The sequence below is a fragment of the Mycteria americana genome, chromosome 1, assembly GCF_035582795.1.
Source record: "Mycteria americana isolate JAX WOST 10 ecotype Jacksonville Zoo and Gardens chromosome 1, USCA_MyAme_1.0, whole genome shotgun sequence".
NCBI lineage: Eukaryota > Metazoa > Chordata > Aves > Ciconiiformes > Ciconiidae > Mycteria > Mycteria americana.
Genome location: NC_134365.1, coordinates 15,349,662 through 15,373,134, shown reverse-complemented (window position 1 = coordinate 15,373,134; position 23,473 = coordinate 15,349,662). Strand labels below are relative to the sequence as shown.

Below are 23,473 nucleotides of genomic sequence, written 5' to 3'. Positions count from 1 at the left end.
AATAACAATAAAAACATATTTTTTGTCTATGAGGGTTTTGGATAAAGAAGCCTGAAGTCTGTTTTGGTTTTTGGTAATGGAAGTCATTCATTTGTTGAGGAAGAGGAAGGAATGTCTGAAGATGAAGTGGCTGCACAAGGTCAGACCCAAGGTGCATCTACGTTCCCTCTGGCTAGGAGCAGTTGCCTGGGGAAGAGTGCAGGGCTGGGCCCCAGTGTGCTGAATACTTTCCCAAATCTAGTAATCTCAGGCTGATGGGCTTCGTGAGTCAAAGGCGGTCTTGTATTAGCTGTCAGTCAGTTTTTCTTCCGTAAGTTTTTCTGAGCTCTATTTGAACTTAGCTAACTTCTCTTATCCATGATATCAGGGGAAAAAAAGGTGGCTTTAGTTTTTAATATCACATTGCATGAGTAATTTTTTTTCTTTAGATTTTTTGTCAGCTTGGCTCAATTTGTGTGGGGAGAGGCAGTGAACAGTCATTTCCTATTCACTTTCTCTGTGCCTCTCAAGATTTTATAGATCTCTGCTGTCTGTTTTCCTGGCTGAAGAGTTCTGGTATGTTCAGATGCTTCCCATATGGAAGGCATTTTGTGTTTTTAATCACCCTCGCTACTCTTGTTTTACCTTTTCCAGAACAGAAGAATAGCAAACAACCCCACAACATCAACAACAAAAAACCTGAACAGTTCTTCCTGAATTTCTCATGGTATAATTTTCCCAGCATTTTCAGGTTTTAATGTTATGGAGATTGCTTTTACTGTTGGCTGTTCCCCAGTTGGAACATGGAGCAACATGTCCATGACAGAGAACAGTAAAATTAAGTTGTCAGTGATTTTACATTTCTTAAAGTGTGCAACTGATTTTCTGTAAGACTCCATGCAGCGTTTCAGCATATTTTGTTTCAAGTTCACTGTAGAGGAGGAATGCTTCAGCTTTTCATTTGTCTCTTACTAAGCATTCCCTCTAAGAGCAGGTTATAAATAGGATTTCATTGTATTTTGATTGGACTCTGCTGTAAATTTATTTTTGTCCATTTAAAAGAGAGTAATTAAAAGATAAAACATCCTGGCTAATGTTTGTTAATTGTTTGTAATGCTTCTTTCAATACAATTATGAAGTTTGTCATTGTAGCCTGTGGAGATGGTCAGTTCTCTGCATACCTACTGACAGAATACTGTGAATCTAGAAATGATGTGTCGTCATCTTCTGCTAATTAAGTGTTTATGCTTGGATGGTGATGAGTAACCTAGTGGTGGTAGACCACAGAGTACCAAGTGATTACTTCAGAAAAAAGAAAAACAGATTTAGTATATGCATCTGTGTGCTTATGTTACTTAATGCATATCATTACATACAACATTTTAGGAAATAAGAAAGAGTAATAACTTGAAATAATGCAGCTGTTGAATAGCTTGTTTGTTATGTTATGATAGTTTTTGGCAATTACTGTTTCTGAAAAGGAAATGGAGGTTAGCATATATGTTTATTACTCACAGCTTTCTTAATGGCTGGATTTTTAATGCCAAAGATGTTTTAAAGTGCACTTTGAAGAAACAATAATTCACATTTTAACAAACTCTATACTGGAAAAATAGAATCTAAGCTGAATAAAGTATATATTCATGCCATACATTGCAAAGGAAGATATTGTTGAAACATTCATCATAGCTTATCTTTCCAATTCAATAAAAGGGCTACTAAGAAACAGCAAAACCGGAGTTCTCTCATCGACTGATGTCCTACCTAACACTATGAAACTGTGTATTGGCAGAAGAGCAAGCATTGGTGATGCCAGAATGAGTTAGTCAACTCGTAGGCAGAATTTAAGCAGCCAAGTCAAGTGTTGAAGATTTGATCTTTACGTATACCCCAGAAATGTAAAAGTGAACAAAACTGAAGAACAATGCTAAGAATCCCTTGCTAAGAATCCTAAACTGAAGCAAAAAATGGCAAAATAAGCCAATAATGCAGAACTAGCCGTCAGACTGATGTAACGCAGCAGTATTTTTTTCCTTCACCCTTCTTCATGTACTAATATTTGATTGCTTCAAAAGGTGCAAGCAAAGCTAAAAGGACAAATCAAAGATCTTCCTCAGTTTAAATCAGTGTTCTGTTATTAGCAGATAAAATCATAAATAACTCCAGAAGGAAATCAAGTAATATCTTTCCTTCCTAATGTCCACAAAGGACAATAAGAAAGCACTCCTGAATACCAAATACAACTAGGATTGGAGACAGGAAAAAAATAACCCTTTTCAAAACAAAATCAAATATAGTAGCTTGAGAGAGACTGAGAAGCAGCTCTATTTTCTTAATCTATTTCCCTAGGAATAAATTCAAATATTGGCTTTTTTGAAATCTTGGGTTGTACACTTCTTCCCTCTCTTGGAGGGAGATTCTTGGTATTCCTTGATATTTATTTCAAAATGAGTGACAAAATGTGTGGATCTCAATTTCAGAAATGCTTCCAATTCTCTTTAAATTATTATCTTTATCATGTGAAGAAATAGAGCAAGTAGTTGTTTTCTTAAAAGACAAAATAGGCACAACTTCAATGAATTTTTGAACTTATGACCGCTGTACCGCATTGCCCTAACCTACTGTAAGTTTTGCTATATTTGTGCCATCTTATGTGACCAAAATAATAACATGGAAACTTGTGGTCAGAACAAAGTAAAATGGTGGTACTGTCCAAAATAAGGAGTCCAAGCACTGATGGATGTGCCTGTGTTAGCTGGCACACTGCTTTCAGATATATTGATGAAGTGCAGGCTGTTTTACTGTGCTTCATTTTTCTTGCTTATCATTAGCATTATTCATTTTTAAGTGTTCATAGTTCTAGATCTGTGTATCCAGAATGGCCTTATGCCCAGCAGATGAGGTTTCAAGGTTTGTAATGTAGATCCTTATACTATGATTTGTTTGATTAAAGCTTTCTGCCAACATCAGACCAGGCATGGGGGCCATCAGCTTGCTGACACCATGAAACCAGGCTGTTGGAGGGACATTTATGTAACATGTAGTAAGATTAGCTGGTCAGAGAATGTGCTGGACCTTCCATTTGCTGTATCGGTTTACCTTCCTCGCTATGTACAATATAGAGACACCTGTTGGGAACAAAAGAAGAAAGATAAAGGCAAAAAACCCCCCATTATTTAAGTAGGAGCATGTGCAAACATATTTATTGTTTATCCTGCAAATGGATCTCTTCTCCCTCTTCTATTCTGTCCTAAGCTTTATGTGGTTAAAAAATTACCTAAATTTATTTATTTGGGTAGATTTCTCATCATAACTTAAACCATTAATAAATTAGTTCCAAATATGCCTTTTTAAATCTGACCATTTACTGAACGAATAGAAGAATGTTATTATCTGAAAGTTGTAGCAGGCAGATAAATTTGGTATGCATGCAACTTCCAGTGATGTCCTTTAAAGCAAAGACATAATAGCAGCTGCTGTGCAGGCGGTGCATGTTGCCAGTGGAATTTATTTCTGACCAACTGTGTACTCTTCGACTCCAAATGCTCTGTCTTGAACAATTGCAGTGTGTAAAAAGAAAAAGTGGTGGGGGGAATTAAAAGGAGGAGGGCTATAGGAGTGGGATAAACATAAATACAGTTTTTACCCATGATTAAGGAAGTACTTGAATCTAAATTTTAGGAGCAGAAAAATTAGCAAATTACAGATTCCTATTTTTTTTATTGTATGAATGACAAAATACTGTTAATGTGTTTTTCAGACAGCTTAGATTTGAAGTAGATATAAATGCAAATTATAGCAGCTTTTGATGGCACAAATGCTTTAAGTTACTTTGCAAATGTATTTTGCAAGTCTGTTATTTGGCAAGTATATATTTTTTTATTTGTATGAAGTATGAATACAAAAAAATAACAGCGTCAACCTGTTTGGAGAAGGCTTTCTTAATTATTTGACAAACAGGTATGCTTCAACCCTGGATTTTATTTTTTATGCGTATTGAAAATACTCAGAATTTCAAAATGTGAGTAATTTGTAGGTGTTTAGAAATACCAAGTACAGCCTTTCTCAAAATAGGGTATAAAACATATTTCTTTTTTTTTGTTTTTTCTAAACTGGAGATGCAAGACAGTCAGAAAACCACCTCTTGGTTGGCAGTGTTGGGTTTTGGTGGTTTGTTTGGTTGTGTGGTGGTTTTTTTTTCGTTTTTGTTTTTTTTTGTGTTGTGTCCCATCCCGTCCCCCAGTTTGTGCATATTAAAGCATGCTATGTCTGTTCTGGGAGTGCATCATAGGCTACCTAGGAAGATTAATTTTTCTCTCTTACTTCAGTATTTTGTATACTGATACAGCTTTCCATAGTCTTGGCTGCAGCTACAGATGAGGAGAAGTGTATTAAGTCATCTGGTTTGGGTCAGTGTCTCTAGAAGATTGTTTCTTGCAGTGTATTAATGAGATCTTTCTTCCTTCAGCTAGCAGGCAGGAGTTTTTCAATAGCTTGATATTCTCTGAAAAATATTTCTTCGCAGTCATGCTCAAGAAGATAGGTCTAATCTCATTTGCTCATCAGGAATTCTAAAAGCTTGTCTGTATCTGATTATATAATTTATATGCCTTTTACCAGCTGTTCCAAGAGTATGTCCAAAGTCACTTGAGACCTGGTTTTGGTCTGGTCAGGTGCATCTCTGTCCACACCTCCCTAGGGTCCCACAGGTGATCTGAAAGATGACAGTGAGAACATAAGTGAGACACACTTCACTGGTATTTCCTAAGGCATTTTTTCCTCCCTTCTGAAGGACTGGGTTACCCCTGTGAGGAAGCTCTTTACTAAGTGTGCTCTCTCTTTCATTTTCAGGCCAGAGCCTCAACAGAAAGCTCCCTCTGCACCTCCACCTCCACCCCCGCCCCCACCTCCGCCCCTGCCGGAGCCCACCCCGCCAGAGCCAGAGGAGGAGATTTTAGGGTCCGACGATGAGGAGCAAGAGGATCCTGCAGATTACTGTAAAGGTGTGTGCTATTCAGCAGTATTGATGAGGGTAAACACTGTCTTGCAAGTCTTAACTCTGGTTCTTGGGAGGTTTTTAAAGACCTAGTGTTTAATTACAGAATTTATTTATACAAGAATTATGAACAACTGCTCATTTTGGGTCCAGATGCACAATTGTCTTCAGCTTTACTTTTTCACTTAGCCATATCTTATTTATACATTTTGCAATAAATATACAAATATTGCACCCCTCTTTTCTTTCTGATGTCCTAGTTAGAATAGAGAAGAAACTTTTCGTGGTTGATGATAGTTGTAAGAGAAACAAAAACACCCAAACCAAAACAAACATCCCCTCCCACACTCTGAAAGGTTCTAAAATGCTTTGATGCCTTCGACAACATCAACTACATTTACTTTTTAATCTATTATCTTTTTTTTTCCCCCTCCTTCTCTCACCTGCACCAGCCTGAGATGTTACATGCTTCTTTTTTGCATGTTGTCTTTCACAGCCCTCAGTATTGTCTGAGGCTCTCTACATCTTCATTTTAGCTCTTGATTTCCTTAATTTTTGTAGTTATTTATATTAATTTTTAAAATATCATTAAATGCATAAAAACATGTGACTGCAGTACAACAGTGTCAATACTTAAGTTTGTTTTAATGTCACTGCTAAAGTTCCAAGTCTGTTCCCATTAGGGTAAAATGTACACTGTACTTAGTGAAAAATCATAAATAACAGGTCTATCAGCTTTGCGTTATCTGTCATAGTAGACTTCAAGGATATGAATTTACTTTAGGAAACATCAAAGTTTTATCCCTTCAGATTAATGTTTGTGAACAGCCAAAAAGCACTGTATGCACACTGACTATATCTGGTATTCTATATTCCTCATATCAAGAAACACTTTCTGTGTCAAATATGATGATGTCTTCTTAATCAGAAGTTTCTATGTAAGCGTGGAGATGTGCTATTTTAAGAATCCTTTCTCCCAGCCTGGAACAAGTTGTTTTGTATTTTCAGATTTAACAATTGAAAGGAATTCTTTCATTTTGGTGTAAAAAGTTGTATTAATATGTGATATTTCAAATGTTTAAGTGGCTTATTGATACCAATAGTGAAAACCAAACAGTAAACTCAAACTAAATGTTGAAGTCTGCAGCAGAGAAAAGAAAAACATGCCACTAAAGCATGTTTGTATTTTTTTTAAAAATTATTTCCGTTACAACACATTTGTTCCTTAAGATAGCTGTTTTGGTATCTGTAACATCTTCCATCAGTGAGTAAGGATTTGTTGTTTAAACATCTGTTTACTTGTAAACATCTGTATTTCCTTGAGATTAAGTGTTTCAAGGCCCCCACTTAATTCCTCCCTGAAGTAAGGGCTGCATTTAATTTCAAACAATCCATTGTTGTCTGTGTTCCAGTATCTATTGCAAAATGTCACCATCTGGAGAAGCTAGATCACAAAACAAACAAAAAATAGTCTAAGTTTACAGCCTGCTTATAAGTTACCTGTTTAACTAGAGTCTCTGTGACGATAGCAGGTCAGTAGCGAGATCTGGATGCTTTTAAAATGAACTACATGTTACACTAAGAACACTTGCAATTTTCCTGAAAAATTAAAAGGAACTTCTGTTCTTCGGAAATCTTCTGGTTTTGAAGCTCTGAATTGATGGAGTTATATTAAAGATGGTTCAAGCTTTGGTTCATTTGTGCGTCATAATCATTATTTGTTTCTGTGAGAACAGTGCTTTTGTTGCTCCGGTAGATGATTTGCCTATTTTCTGACTGTAATTTCCTGTGAGACTGATCAGTATGTTTCCTTCTTTTAGTCTGCTGGGGTTGAACTGAAGGGAGGGTCACCATAAGAATCTGAACTGCATGGCCAGATTGGGATGATCTGGGGCCATACAGACTTTCTGTTTGTTTATTTTATATTCAATATGCGGAATGAATAAGTTATTTGGTAAAGAATTCCAGGGATGGCTTTTAGATATGTTATTTTCATTTTTTGGAGAGGTGTTTGATTAGTTTGAATATGTTATTCTGTTTTGGGTAACCTTACCTATATTTACAGGGTGGAAGATAAATATTTGGAAATTATAATTTATTACTGGAGTGTCTCTTTTCTTCCTAATTTTATCTCCAAAATGGCAATCTCCCAGGATTTTTGAGTGAGGCACAGAGCATACTTCATCTGTTCCCAACCCCAGTCTGAAATTTCATAGGAGGGCAATTTTGATGAGGGAGTATATAATTAATTTTTTAAACGAATTGAACATTTTACCTGTTAACTGTACTTCCCATTGCCAGGGTATTTTTGTTACTAATTTTATTTTTATTTATTATTTTTAAGGATATGTTACTATGTGCTGGGCTCATATCTTCACCACATTCCATGGTGGTTAGTAAATAGTCATAATAGTATTTTTAATCAGGAAATTAGATTAGTTTGAATTAGCACCCGATGTGAAAGAGACAACTAACAGCCTTTGGTGTAAAGCAGACTAACCTCTGTTCCCAGGGGGCTTCCTCCAAGGCCTGTTTAAATCTGTAAAATGACTTCTGTTGGTGTCACTGAATTTACATTAAATGCTTTTCAAGTCTTTATTTGTTTAAGGAATGGAAATATCAAAAGTCCTACTATGTGATTTTTCAAGGGGTACTTAGACAATGAAGCTATTTTTTCTTCTTTTCTGAAAAGCCTTGAAACACTTGGAGATTTTTTTCAAGAGCCTGTCATGTCATGGATGTAATTGGAATTCTTTGCTTCTCTGATCATCTTCTTTGCCCCCTGGAGATATCTCCCATTCATCCAGTTCACAAAGGGAATAATTCCCTATACAAACACAGAACTAGCCAGCTACAATTACCAATACATTCAGGAGACATTTAGGAATAATGATCTCATTTTTCTGACCCTCTTTCTTGGGTGCATGTAGCTAGCTAGCTAGCTGTGAGAGAGACTTTTTTTCTGTGTGTGCTGCAGTGAATAGCACAACAGGTTTTTTTGTTACATTATCAGCAGTGCCACTTATACATTGTATATTTTCAAATACCAATATCGTTTTTCCAAAAGTACATAATTTTTCTCAACCCGCTAATTTTGCATAGATGCTTTCTTGTTACTACTAGTATTTAGAAATACTTTCTGTATTCACAAAGAACATAAATAATTACATTAATCATAGGATGATACCAGTTTTTAAAATGCATTTAACTAAGCATGTTGTTACCTGGTTGTCCACAACCTGTAAATGAATGTTGCTGACCTGAATAATCAGGGAGTAATGTGTACCGGAATAGTAATGGATTATTTCCAAAATTGCTCCTGTTGTGGCTTAGGACAGTAGACAGTATCTTGTGAAGTATATATACTCAGAGAATATGCTACTGCTGTTGATATCTGTAGCATATGCTGGTGTACTGCTATAATTAGTTACGACAGTGCTGTAGTGACCAAAATAACATGTCTTTTACATATATAGTATTGTTATTCTTGCAATATGTAGATTTTACTAAAATAACTTACCAACCCCCGGTTTATTAACTTGACTTTGGTGTCTTTGACTGATTTCCTCTGTAGGGTGTTCTCTCTCCTGTCTGTGATGGGAAGAAACTGTCCCAAGTTTTTGATTATTTTTGACCCTTTGAAGCACAAGCATGCCAAAGGCTATCTGCAGAGAGGCAGACATACAAGGCATTTGTTTACCTTAACTATTCTTAGAAACATATGTTTACCTGTATTTAAATTCTTCATTGTTAAGTGCTATGCTGTTAACATGTCAAAAAAGCAAATATTTTGTTTAATGCAAAAAAATTGCTTCTGGACATTGTTTTATGTACTTGAAGGCCCACATTACACAATTCTGGCAGTGCAAAAGGCTGTATGAATTGTGAGTGTTTTCATATACACCTGAAGCTGTATAACTGTTAAGGAATGATTTAATAGGACTAGATATTTAGGAAAATTGTAAAATGTTCCAGAAATTTTTGTATGGTTGAATTCTAAAATCTGTTTTGCAAACCATAGAGAGGTGTCAAAACCAGGTGTTAAATATTTTTCAGTTTTCCTAATTATGTCTGTTTGCAAAAGGAATAATGATTATACAGAGAACAACGTTTCATACTTCTCACTGTTTTCATGCAATGATATGTGGAGGACAAAACTCAAATCAGAAGAAATGATACTGTGATAGCGAATTATGTGGAAGTGTTTTATGTAATTCTTGCTGTCAGGTCAGCAGACTTGATTCGTTTCACAAATGCAAACTTTTTCAGTAATGGAAGGGTAGAATTGCTGTACGTTCTCTCAACCTTCCACTCACATCTATCACTTCATCGTCCTAGGTAGAGTTTTATGGAAAGAATTTAGCAAAGAGTAATATTTTTTTTTCTTTTAAACCAGTCAATAGCTGTCTTAAAATATGATTATATTTATTCAGATTTTCAAATGTTTTCATCAGTTGTTACTGCAAGGATGGTTAACTAGATGATTAAATTAAAAATTAGTTTTGTTTTTAATGTTTCTGTCAGTATGGATTTGTATATGTGAGTTTATTCAGGAAAATTTCGATAATAATGAAGCTGCAATAGACTTGGGCTTCATATGTGGCTGATACTGTTTCTTTTTGCAAATGAAGCGGACAGCATAGTAGTCAACACTTACTCTCAGTAAGTCCCCTTCCCTGGAGTGTAAATCCGATAGGGTGTTCCAAAAGTGATCTGTTTTTCCTTTGAAGAGTAAGGAGTTCCCACTTGGCAGTGTTGCGCATTCTTACTGGGGCTGACACAATTCAGCAGTGGAAATGTAGGTATCTTTTTAGGTTGCTAGGTGAGTTGTCCTGGCAGCTCTTCATGAACATTTCCTTCCCCGTGATGGAGGGGAGGGTAGGTCTTCCCTCAAGAGGCAGTCCTGGGACTCAGTCCTAGGCTGGGTCCGTATGTCTCAGTCCTCCTGTAATGCCCTGTACTGCTCCTCAGCTAGGGCCTTCTTTTTCCTTGACTCTTTTTTAACTGAAGATGTTGGTGTCTGTTTACGTAGTGATTTGTGAAATGAAATATTGTGCGTGACAGTAAGTATACAATTCTCACGGGTTAAAAGTTTAAAGATTGTTCTCGTATCTGGGTTTTCATAGATTTCTGCAAAATTTTTGTGGAAAAGATGAAACTTCAACACATTACTGCTAGGCTGGGGGAGTTAAGACTGTGCTCTGTGTGTCTGTCCATGCTACCTATGCACATCAGACTCATTTCTGTGCCCGGTGAACATGCTTGACCCTCTGCGGAGGTATAAACTGGGAGACAGGAGGGCAGGGAGGTGCATGAAGTTCGTGCTGTCTAGCAGAGACTTGTGCTGCCCATCTGAAATTGTTTGTTGCTGTCACTTCGTTCAGACCGGCCCCTGCTGAGACGAATACTTGTGAGTGCTGCTTGCCTGGTGCTCTGGCCCGAACTGTTTGAATCTCTGCCAGCGATGTTACACGCAAGAGCTTGGGCAGCTGCAACCATGTCAGATGGGTCAGCTTTCGTTTGAGGCTGTGAGCAAACCAGTGAATGTCTGCTGTCTGCTAAGCTTGAAGTTACACCTTAACATACAAATGTTGAAGCTGTGTGTGTTTTAGAGTTTCAGTTTAGACATACCAACATCTAAAGCAATACATTATTTAAGCTTTATCGTCTGTTGAATATGTAATCTTTATAGTTCTATCGTACAATTGTGTTAAATTTATTAATCTGCTCTGGAAGCATTTGAGAAAAGTTCACAAATAAACTCTTGAACTTCTGTTAAGGCAAAAGATATTATTAGCAAGGAAAGGGTATAAATATATCCAGGTTTGATGTCACTGTTCCACAGATAAAAAGGATAAGGGAGAAGTCCCTGTTTTAAATCCAAGGGATTAAGTGATAAGTTCACATTGTTGTCTTAACAGGGCACCAGTTCTAACAAGATTTTCAGGGGATTTCAAAACAGATACAGCAACTTAGAGAAAGTAGTCTGAGGTTTTCCTAATTTTAAGTGGAATAGTCAATAACTGAGCATCTTGCCAAAGGACAGTTGGGCATGACATTGTGAAGGACCAGAAAGGGCTGAAGAAGTGATTCCTTGACAGCTGCTCTGAGTCTGCTGCTGGTGATGTCCTGGAGGGTTGCATGGTGCAGCTTTATTATTTGTTTGCAATATAGGCAAAATTGTGGATATTATTATTAGTGTGTTAAGGTCTGAATAATTACCTTGTGTAATCACTGTCTTCCCTGGTTTGACTGGGACGAAGAATGCCTCTTAAAATACAAAGGAAATAAAAAGCTTCATTACACCTCCGCACACTGCCTAGAAACCAGAATCACAGAATCGTCCAACCGTAAACCTAACACTACCAAGACCACCACTATACCATGTCCCTAAGCACCTCATCCAAACGTCTTTTAAATACCTCCAGGGATGGCGACTCAACCACTTCCCTGGGCAGCTTGTTCCAATGCTTGATAACCCTTTCAGTGAAGAAAAATTTCCTAATATCCAGTCTAAACCTCCCCTGGTGCAACTTGAGGCCATTTCCTCTTGTCCTATCACTTGTTACCTGGGAGAAGAGACCGACCCCCCACCTCTCTACAACCTCCTTTCAGGTAGTTGTAGAGAGCAATAAGGTCTCCCCTCAGCCTCCTTTTCTCCAGGCTAAACAACCCCAGTTCCCTCAGCCGCTCCTCATAAGACTTGTGCTCTAGACCCTTCACCAGCTTCGTTACCCTTCTCTGGACACGCTCCAGCACCTCAATGTCTCTCTTGTAGTGGGGGGCCCAAAACTGAACACAGGATTCGAGGTGCGGCCTCACCAGTGCCAAGTACAGGGGCACGATCGCTTCCCTGCTCCTGCTGGCCACACTATTTTTGATACAAGCCAGGATGCCATTGGCTTTCTTGGCCACCTGGGCACACTGCTGGCTCATATTCAGGCGGCTGTCAACCAACACTCCCAGGTCCTTTTCTGCCAGGCAGCTTTCCAGCCACTCTTCCCCAAGCCTGTAGCGTTGCATGGGGTTGCTGTGGCCCAAGTGCAGGACCTTGCACTTGGCCTTGTTAAACCTCATACAGTTGACCTCGGCCCATCGATCCAGCCTGTCCAGGTCCCTCTGCAGAGCCTTCCTCCCCTCAAGCAGATCAACACTCCCACACAACTTGTTGTCATCTGCAAACTTACTGAGGGTGCACTCGATCCCTTCATCCATATCATTGATAAAGATGTTAAACAGAACTGGCCCCAGCACAGAGCCCTGGGGAACACCGCTTGTGACCGGCCGCCAACTGGAGTAAACTCCATTCACCACCACTCTTTGGGCCTGGCCATCCAGCCAGTTCTTTACCCAGCGAAGAGTACACCCGTCCAAGCCATGAGCAGCCAGTTTCTCCAGGAGAATGCCATGGGAAACTGTGTCAAAGGCTTTACTGAAGTCCAGATAGGCAACATCCACAGCCTTTCCCTCATCTACTAGGCGGGTCACCTTGTCATAGAAGGAGATCAGGTTGGTCAAGCAGGACCTGCCTTTCCTGAACCCATGCTGGCTGGGCTTGATCCCTTTGGTTATTCTCTACATGCCGTGTGATAGCACTCAGGATGATCTGCTCCATCAGCTTCCCCGGTACTGAGGTCAGGCTGACAGGCCTGTAGTTCCCCGGGTCCTCCTTCTGGCCCTTCTTGAAGATGGGCGTGACATTTGCTAATCTCCAGTCAGCAGGGACCTCCCCAGTTAGCCAGGACTGGTGGTAAATGATGGAAAGGGGCTTGGTGAGCACATCTGCCAGTTCCTTCAGTAGTCTCGGGTGGATCTCATCAGGCCCCATAGACTTGTGAGTGTCTAAGTGGTGCAGCAGGTCACTAACCATTTCCCCCTGGATTATGGGGGCTCCATTCTGGTCCCCGTCCCTACCTTCCAACCCCAGGGGCTGGGTACCCAGAGAACAATTGGCCCTGCTATTAAAGACTGAGGCAAAGAAGGCATTAAGTACCTCAGCCTTTTCCTCATCCTTGGTCACTGTGTTCCCTCCCCCGTCTACTAGGGGCTGGAGAGATTCTCCTTAGCTCTCCTTTTGCTGCTAATGTATTTGAAGAAGTGTTTTTTGTTGTCTTTTACAGCAGCAGCCAGATTGAGCTCTAGCTCAGCTTTGGCCCTTCTAATTTTCTCCCTGCACAGCCTCGCTACACCTTTGTAGTCCTCCTGAGTTGCCTGCCCCTTCTTCCAGAGGTCATAGACTCTCCTCTTTTTCCGGAGTTCAAGCCAGAGCCCTCTAGTCAGCCAGGCCGGTCTTCTTCCCCGCCGGCTCGTCTTTCGGCACCTGGGGACAGCCTGGTCTTGTGCCTTTAGGACTTCCTCCTTAAAGAATGTCCAGCCTTCCTGGACTCCTTTGCCCATAAGGGCTGCCTCCCAGGGGACTCTCTCAACCAGTCTCCTAAACAGTCCGCTCTCTGGAAGTCTAAGGTGGCGGTTTGGCTGACCCCCCTCACCGCTTCTCCACGTATCAAAAACTCTATCATTTCGTGATCGCTCAGCCCAAGACGGCCTCCAACCATCACGTGGCTCACAAGTCCTTCTCTGTTTGTGAACAAGAGGTCCAGCGGGGCACCTTCCCTAGTTGGCTCGCTCACCAGCTGTGTCAGGAAGTTATTTTCCTGTGTCAGGAAGTTATCAGTAGTTACAGGACATGAGTTTTTTCCCTCCAGGCCAAGTAAAGCAGAATTTTTAATATTAGAGTAAAATTTTCTTTAGATTTCCTATTTATAGTACAGGACAATTTGAAAAGGAAAATGTGTATGACAAGAATTACTTGAAAACCTGGGAATTATTGTTTGTTTTCTGAATATTCTTTTTTTACTCGTTTTTTCATGAAAGGAGGCTATCATCCAGTGAAAATTGGTGATCTTTTCAATGGCCGGTATCATGTTATTAGAAAGTTAGGATGGGGACACTTCTCTACAGTCTGGCTATGCTGGGATATGCAGTAAGAAAACTATTTATTTCTATTCACTTTTTTCTTAATATGTTACTTTATTTTGTTTGCAGTAACATTTGTGTTACGTGCACGATAAAGTTATGTAAATGTTTGCTATCTTTTTATGCAGAAAGATGTATGCAGTTCTATTTTGCTCTTGGTTAAGAGTGTAGTTTATAAAAGCTCTCAGAAATAATTGTAATTCTGTTTTCTTTGACAAATTAGCTTTGCTTATTGAATTTGCATGTTGTCTTGAACATGTGAGAGTAAGCTTATGTTTTTATTTCCGTTGTATCTTCAATGAAAAAATATAATTATACCTTGATGGAATGATAAAACGTGTAACCAAATACCTCTTTTAAAGACATTAGCATCAAGGAGGCAAAATATTCAATAAATCAGACTGTTAAGAGAGTATTATTAAAAATTGTTTTTTAGTGTAATTTCAGTGTTTTCTTTCAGAATACATTAGGTTATTGAAGGTTAGGAAACTTTAAATAGAATATTTAAAGTATGTCTGTTTTAGCTCAGAGCATGTGTTGAAAATGTTTTTGTTCTTTTCAAGGGGGAAAAGGTTTGTTGCAATGAAGGTTGTAAAAAGCGCCCAGCATTATACAGAGACAGCCTTGGATGAAATAAAGTTGCTCAAGTGTGTAAGTATCACTCATGCAATACAGTGCTCAATACCAATAATAATAGTAATAAGAAAAAAAATGTAGCAGAATATTGTTTTTAAACTTTTTAAAATGGTTTTTTTTCCTAAATAGCTGGCTTATATGTTACCATGATTTCTGAAGCTCTAAAATATTGTTTAACTTCATGTGGAAAGCTAACTAATTAGTATTTTAAAGGGAATTTTTTCCTAAAATGTCAGTGTTTCCATTCTTGGTTCAGGTTCGTGAAAGTGACCCTAATGATCCCAACAAGGATATGGTTGTACAGCTAATTGATGACTTCAAAATTTCTGGAATGAATGGAATTCGTATCCTTTTGAAAACATGGCATCTGCATTAAAAATTATGTACTGAGAGAAGTAAGCATTTAGTTCTGGCTTTTTTCTAGTTAGTTGTACTTTAAATTTGTAATGTAGAAACACCAAAATATATGTAGATGCAGAGAGTTGTGCAGTGTGTAATGCACTCACCAGAGTAAAAGTAGCTTAGCTTTTCTAAACACAATGCAAAATAAAAAAAATCCCCATGAATCCTGTCATGGTCTGCTAGAACTAGAGATAGATAGTTTACTTTAAAAATGGAGTTTTACTGAAAAGATTTGTAATAACTGAGGCTTACACGAAATATGTTTTGTGCTATACTAGTAAAGAGACAGAAAGTGTCAGTGTCATGAAGAACATGGTTTCTTTTTTCTTGTGGGAAGTGTGAGGGCATGGAGATTCTCCTCTTGTTTATGTGGTCCTCTTTTGGCCAGGTGTTAGCCTCTCTTTTGGCAAAGGTTTTAAAGCTTTACCTTCAAATGCTTCCTTTAAAAAAAAAATTTAAAAGGAGGGAGGCAAAGTAAAATATGACTGAATATTGTTCTTATGGAAAATTTTGGGTCTATGAATATATTTGATTTTAGAGTTGAGCTCAAGTGAGTTATCCTTGCTAATTATATTAGATATTTTAGCAGCTTATTATATTACTGTGCTTTCATTTACTGTTACAGCTGCTATTTATGTGTATGCTTGTTGTGTCTTGGAGCCCTAATAACAGACCTCATTGTTCATGGTGTTGTACTACCAGACAAAGAAACAGTTCCGGCTCTAGAGAGCTTAACACTAAATTGATTTTGGTGATGTGCCTTCAGTCTTCAGCAGATCAGGTTAAGATGTTTTTCACCAACTCTCGTCCTCTAGGAGAGGAATCTAGGAGGTGACTGTCAGTAAATCCGAATGCCCACTAGAAAGCATCCTTTTAGGGAGAAGTGTGCAAGCAGTTTTTTTGTCCCATCCATCTGTTTCTTGCCATTAGTTATGAAGCCTTTGGGTTTGTGATAAGTGAGAATGAGAATGTGAGGACAAGTATTCTCAGTTACAGAATGGGGTCTTAACTGCTTTCCCTTTGTCCCATTTTGGTTTGTTTCCTAGTTGCTTCAGTGGTCAGCTAGCATGGTAGAAAGCTGCTTAAATGTAAGTGAAGTTAGTATAGTCTGTTTTTTTCCTAGGTTTTATCATCAAATTAAAATGAATTAAAATAAACCATACAGTTGTCAGTAGTCATTTCAACCTGAATATAAATGGTTTGTGATCAAGGAAATTGCTTAACACAGTGAGGCAAAGAATCCTGGTTAGGGTTTCTTGGTGCTGCTGTTGTGCTACAAAAAATAGGTTTTAGTTTATGAGCTGAGATGCTTATTAAGAAGTATTTAATAAATATCTCTGTTTTCTAACTATATTCACAAAAAAATAATCTGACCAAAGCACTTCAGGTCTTCAGCCGACAGCTGTACAATTGAAGAATAATTAAAGTTATTTTTAGAAATTAGAAATTTTGACTTACTGTTGTCATTGTAAAACACTAATATGAAATGGGGAATAAGAAAATGTATCCATAACGCTCTCCTGTTTCCAGCTTCCTTTGGGCAAGTCACTAAATATCTGTTCCTTGACTGTAAATTAAAACAACATATGCTTCATAGAGGCTTGATTATTGGTTATGGAATACATTTAAAAGTTAAAGCAAGACAGAAGAGAGGTGGGTGAATCCTTTGGATGGCTAATATCACAAAATGTCGTGCAGCTTCCAAACAGGGAAACTTGTCAAGAACCGTGTAGCACAGAGCTGGGAATGTGCAGGGCCATAGGCCTGCGCAGTGTGTGTGAAAACAGTCATCTTTCTCCTAGGAGCTGTAATAAGTGTTTATATACAGAGGGATTTTAACAATGTGTGTTATGCTACACTAGACTGATAATTTTTTAACTACTTGTACGTTTTAAAAATATTGTAATTATGATTTTTTTCAGGAAATAACAGAATTTCCGAGCTTGGGCACTGTGGTGTTTTCAGTACGTGTAGATTATTACGTTTGTCTGCCCTGGATATTTATTAGAGCCTTAATAAATGTTTACTTGACTGTAGCATTTTTTTAATAAAGGATTCAGATAATCACATAATGAAACAAGTGTTTGGAGAGACAAGTGAAAAAATAAAGAAGGAAACATTCCCGATACAGTCAGACATTATAATAATTATAATAAATTTATCTCAAAAGAATATATAACATTAATTAAATGCTATAGAGCCTAAATGCTGCCAATCCAGAAGCAACTGAGATACATCCAGAAGTGTTCTGTGTTGGTACCACAGCCTTATTACATTTAGCTTAACTAGTCAGTAACCCTCATCAGATTTCTAAATGCCCCTGTAATGTGTGTTTGTAGATAGATAGATAGTTACAGGTAGGATTTTAGTCAAGAAAGAACAGTTTTAAGTACTTAAGCCTGTCAGCTGATTAATGTTATGTTTGCTCTCACTTTTACTGCTCTGCTCAGTTTCCTCCTTTTAGACATTCCCCAAACTGCTTCAAAGGGCATTTCATAAGAGGCATGTCTGCTGGGTGGGCTTCAGGTTTAATTTTGCTGGAGGACTTTTTGGACGTACTCATCTGTCAGGATGTCAGTGCTGTAGGAAGATCCTGGGGCTTGCAAGGCTGGTTTCCTAACAGTTAATGCACAGCTTTTCCCAAACTCACTGTTGTGGGCAGTCTGGCTTACGGTTGAACGTTTTTCAGGTCAGGATAGTAAATGAGACAACAGTCACATTTTTGCATACCTACTCCAAACACTGAGCCTCCTGTATGTCTTCTCCCCATCCCAGTTGCTTCCCCAGTACTGAGCATGCCTTTAGTTTGTCCGCGTCCTCCCAGCAAAACATTACAATCTTTTTTTCAGGTAGACATCACTTCCCTTTTTGTGGCCCTCCCTCTCTTTTTCTGCCTCTGCCATTCCTCCTTGCATCTTCTTTCTCGGTGCCCTTCCCTTGCCTCTCAGCTATTCACTTTCCTACACCCCTTTCTCTTCTGGTTACGGGCAAGGCTTAGCACTTCTGTAAGTGCAAGGAATGGCAGGAATGTGCATTGGAGAGTCTGCAGCAGTGGTCTGAAGGACTGTGGGCGGGTGTCCTAAATTTCATTTCTGAATGCTGCAGTGTCTTGCCTTTCTGAAATCTGTATTGCTGTAGCATTGCTACTTCACTGCGTGGGCTAAGTTAATAAGTCATGCAGAGCTAATGTGCTCTGCTCATGCTTTTTGATGGCTGTGTGCTTTACTAGTGACTTCTGTTCGGTGGATGCTTGTGTGGTAAAGTAACCAAGACTGTTTCCTCTTCTGAATGGAACAGAGTTTTATAATATTCTGAGTAGAGTTGATTGATATGGTTGGGAAATGACTATTCACTGTCTCCTCTAATACAGGAATTAAGGAACATGAAGCGAGATGAACAGGTAGCAGCAATCAAAATGTTACAGTTCTTCACAGTGTGCTTTGACCAGTCTTGAGACCTTTTAACTTTGGTCTAACTCCAGCATGGGGGAATGTAGACTTTAAAACTTCAGTTAGCTTTATGCATATAGGTAGGTACTTGAGAAGAATGTAAATGATAGACCGATAGACAAGCTAAGTCTCATTTTGACACAAGTTAAGACAGTGACACTAAGATCATTGCCAAGATTCTAGTTAATAAAACTTAGAGAAGGTAGGTAAGATTTCTCCCCGAACAGTGTAGTTCCCTATGAATGGTCTCTGAGGTACAGTCTAATTTCATCCATTGAGATTTTCCTGCAGTATCTGTCAATTAATTCATTTTCTGTTATTTGTATTATATTATTCTCTGCAAGATTATAGCATCATGTAGTTAAGATTTTAACATTCTTTCTGATTTCTATGGACATTAAGGTCATTTCCAGCTTATGTCTGAGGATTAACTCAGCATAGTCAAATTGTATAATTTCTTGCCGGAATGTTGTGGATGATAAAACTTACAATTAGCTTGAACATATGAATATTTTCTCAATAGAAAGATAACCTACCCAGGTATATTAAGTGTAGAATCTCTAACTTAGGAAGCCCTTGAACCACAAATCACTGGAAGTTCCTACATCTTGTTTTTTCCTAATATTCTTCCCTGATCATCTACTGTTGGCCTCTGTTGGTGGCCAATAGTAGATACTAGGTCAAATTAAACTTTTTGGCATTGTGTTTTTTGCATGTTGCTTCTGAGTTCCACATTTTCTTTGTTGCTGAGTTCTTTGGTGATTGCCATTATTCTCTGCAGTTAAAACTGTAGGTGGTAAAAGATCCATTCTCTTACTACTTCAGTCTTTGGTGTCAAGTGATTCTTAATTGAGCCTAATCAAAAAGATGTTTAGTATGGTTCATTTTCTAAAACACTGTTGCTGCAGACTTCTGTTGTTAAAACCTTCTATTCATATCATTGAAAATTTATTAGAAACTAGAGATAATAGGCCAAGTCAGTACTTCTAACTGTTTCAGAGAAAACAAAAATGAATTAGTTATTTTTTACAATTACCTATTTCATTGTTCACCCTAATGCTATTGTTAACATGTAGAAATAACTGCCAAGATTTGCATAATTAAAATGTTTTATTTTAATTTGTTCTGCATTTGGGCACTGTTCTTGTATGTGCTATATATAAATTGAAATGTAGTACCAAAGCATATACCATGTTCTGCTCATTGTAGGGGGAACTGTTTTCCCTCTAAACAGGGTGATGATTGCTGTAGCCAGTATGCAAACAAACATTTGTGTTGATCTCATCAACAAGTTTATTTGGAAATTATCCTTAATTAAATCCCAGATGTCTGTATGGTCTTCGAAGTACTTGGACATCATCTCCTAAAATGGATAATCAAGTCCAATTATCAAGGCCTTCCCATCCGTTGTGTAAAAAGTATAATTCGACAGGTAAGATTTGTTAATGTTTTAATTAGATTTTTCCACCATTGTTAACAGCCTGAAGGTTAGAATGATGTTATTTCAACTGAACTCTTACTAATGAATATCTAAGATAAGGTAATTTTATTGGTAATCCTGGGGTGGGGGGGTGGGGGTTGCAAGAGCATTTTTCTGGATAGCCTGCATTTCTGCATGCTGGGTTTTGTTTTGTTTTGTTTTTTAATCAAGATTTCCCACTGATAAGGGAGTTTTCCTGAGCTGCTCTAGAAAATAAAAAGTTAAAGCAATGAGTTTTTTTCATAGATGTAAGGATATTCATATTCAATTGCAGTTTTGGTTGACGTGTCATGCTTCTTAATAAGATCTTCTGGAAAATAAAACATCAGAACAGTGGGAAATAATATATTGTTATTATTATAAAACTCAATAAAAATTGTATCTCTCTCTGAAAAATGGGTTCTAAAGGAAAAAACTGTTCTTTGAAAGATTGTTGTCTGTCTGTATTTAAATTCTTGTAGAGTCAGAGGGTTAAAAAGATGAAACAGTTCAGAACATTTCGCTGGGACATGTTCTTTCAAAATATGTTCTTTTGCTATACCATGAAAATCAAATTGCTGAGAGGTGATCTTAAGGAGAAACAGTGTCTCAGCAAGGAAAAATCATATATATCTCTCTGTGATTTTGTATATACTATTCATCTACGTGCAGTTAATACCTAAAAATGATGAATGAAATATTTTGGTACTTAGGTAACTTGTACTGCCTTTCACCAACATCACCTCTATTTTATTAATAAGCAATCTGTTAAAGTAGTTACTTTCTTTATAATTATTATTGTATGTCAGCTGGTGAATATCAGCCTATCGGCTCTTTAATCAGAATTAGCTAAACAACCTGATTGATGTGGTTGCTAATACACAGTTGAAATTTTAGGTACATTAATTTCTATATGACTATGTGGCTCAGATACTAGAAATAAGCTCTAGTAATACAGTGCTCCAGCCGAACTGAGCTGCCTGCTAAGAAATGGGAATGTGTATATTTGTATTATACGTGCATATAAATATCACTTTTCAGTAAACGTCACTTTTTTGTTTGGAATGTTTTTGCTTTGGTTGCACTGTTGTCCTGGAGTTTGGCCAAAACCAATTACGATGTAATTTCTTGATACACCGGGTTTAGCAGCAAAGCCAGGTTTAGGAGCTCCCTGCTGCAGTTCACTCTTACCTCAGTTACACTGCCTGTTTGTAGAAACAGGCTGTTAAGCCAGACAACTGAATGGATCCAAGCTGAAAACAACCCCTTTTTGGAAGGAAGGTGGGAACTTCTGAACGCAGCTTCACAGCATCTTTGCCAACAGGCTCCTGTAACCTAGCAGAGGACAACTTTCAGGTGGGATCTTCAGGGGTGGTGACTACAACCCAGTGAGAAGTGGGGTCAGCAAGGACAGGGGCCTGAAGGACAGAATTACAGGGGAGGCTCTCAGTGCTTTCTCTGATCGTCATGACTGGGGGACCTCACTCAAGTGGCATATACAAATGCATACAGCATGGGGAACAAAGGGCAGGAGTTAGAAATCCATACATGGTCGCAGAGCTATGACTTTATTGTGAGCACAAAGGTGTGGTGGGATAGCTCAGATGCCTGGAGAGCAGCAGTAGCCTGATAAAGACACTTTAGAAAGGATGGCCAGGGAAGAGGAGTTGGGCTTAAATGTTTGAATCTTTCCTGTAGAATGGGTCAGGGTCAGAGGGGAGACCAACAAGGGTAACATCACGTATGTATCTGCTACAGGCTGCCAATTTCAGAAGTAGATGAGAAGCACCTTCTTTAGGCAACTGGAATAAGCTGGTTCTTATGGGGGACTTTTAACCACCTTGATATCTGCTCTGGAGGGGCACATGCAATCAAGGAAGTTTCTGGAGTGTGTTGAGGACAATTTCTCAGCATGGGGTGAGCAGTCTCACCCCAAGGAGACAAGTTGGAGATGCACCTTGCTGGACTGGTTACGAGTAAGGAAGAACTAGCTGAAAATGTGAAGATTGATGGCAGGCTTGACACGAGGGGTCCTGGTAGACAAGCTGAACGTGAGTCAGCGGTGGGCTCCTGTGATGATGAAAGCTAACCATGTAGTAGGCCACATTAGCAGGAGTGTAGGCAGCAGAATGAGGGCTGTGTTTTACTACTTCAGGACTCTGTACAGTTTTGCGCTCCAAGTGCAAGACATTCGCTTACCAAAGGGAGTGTAGTGAAAGGCCATGAAGAGGATGAGGGAGCTGCAGAATATGATGTGTGAGAGGTCTTGGGAGAATTTGTTTGTTCCATTTTAAGAAGAAAAGGCTAATAAAGGGGGAAACTTTCAATCTCTTCAGCACAGATAGAGAAAATGGAGCCAGACTTGATACACAGAGATAGGACAAGAAGCAATGTACGTGAGTTACAAAAAGAGAGATTCTGGTTACGTATTAGGAAGAAATTCTTTGTAGTGAAGGTGGTCTAGTGGTGGACTTGGCAGTGCTAGGTTAACTGTTGGACTTGATGATCTTAAAGGTCTTTTCCAACATAAACGATTCTATGATTCTATGGTCAGGCACTGGAACAGGTTGCCTACAGTGTTACGCAGTGTTATGCAGTCTGCATCTTAGGAGATAGTCAGAAATGAACTGGGTAAAGGCTCTGAGCAGGCTGGTCTGATTTTGAGGTTAGATACAACTTTGAAGCTAGTATGACTTAGATGGGGAGGGTTTGAATCACACAATCTTCCTACCTAAATTACTCTCTGAATGTAAGCAAAGGTAAAAATTCTGAGTAATTCAAACACTTGATACCTGAAAAAAGAGGAATGGGTTAGTCCTGAAAGATTAAAAGGTTTAGTTTTTGTGAGATTGGAATGAACTGTTTGGACTAGTGAGAGTGGCATTGACTGGTAAGACTTCCAAGTTGTTCATCTCATTAAAGGCAATACAGATCCTTATTTACTGAGACAAAACTTGTGCTACACATGTTCTAAAAACTTATTTATGAAACAGTTCAATTATTGCACTGGTATTACTGTACAGCAAACCATTTTATTTCAGAAAGTACTATAATTTCATGCTACAATTGAAAAGGAATTTTTTATGCTATTTGGAAAATATTTTTTCAATTTTTGAGTACTTTTGAGCATTGGGACAAAATTAGGTTTATTTTAAAATGCAGCTGAGAGTTGAGTTTCTTAATAAGAAATTTCATTTCGGTTTCAAGCGTGGTTTTTTTTTTTTTCCCCTGGGGTAGAGTTATATGAACTGTCGTGCAAGAGAAGACCTTGCAGAATTGAAAAAAGGGCTAGTTGCTGCAGTTCCTTTTTTGCAGTGGAGATGATTGGAAGTGTCCATTTATTTAATTCTGGAATCCTTACTTTGGGTTGTAAAATGTATAGCATCAGTCTCTTTTGAGAGGATCATGTTCTGAAACTGATGCTGAAACAAGCATCCTGTATTTGGTCAATGAAAATTTTCACTTTTGCTTTCATCTACAATATAGCAAATAATCTGTTTAATGTGTCAATATGATGTGGCTCCTTGAATGAAAAAGAAAGAAAAAGTGAGTATTAATAGAAACTGCAATTTATGA

General features: G+C 38.3%; 1 protein-coding gene across 5 annotated transcripts in view; it reads left to right on the top strand.

Moving 5' to 3' along the window:
- Window positions 1-23,473, top strand: part of SRPK2 (SRSF protein kinase 2) — a 157,099-nt gene that overhangs the window by 97,831 nt on the left and 35,795 nt on the right. For all 5 annotated transcript variants that reach the window (XM_075491666.1, XM_075491688.1, XM_075491660.1 and 2 more), the window contains 5 exons: window positions 4,831-4,982; window positions 13,850-13,958; window positions 14,515-14,602; window positions 14,844-14,931; window positions 19,764-19,870. In XM_075491666.1, coding sequence (XP_075347781.1) covers window positions 4,831-4,982; window positions 13,850-13,958; window positions 14,515-14,602; window positions 14,844-14,931; window positions 19,764-19,870 — 544 coding nt within the window. The remainder of the gene's footprint in view (window positions 1-4,830; window positions 4,983-13,849; window positions 13,959-14,514; window positions 14,603-14,843; window positions 14,932-19,763; window positions 19,871-23,473) is intronic.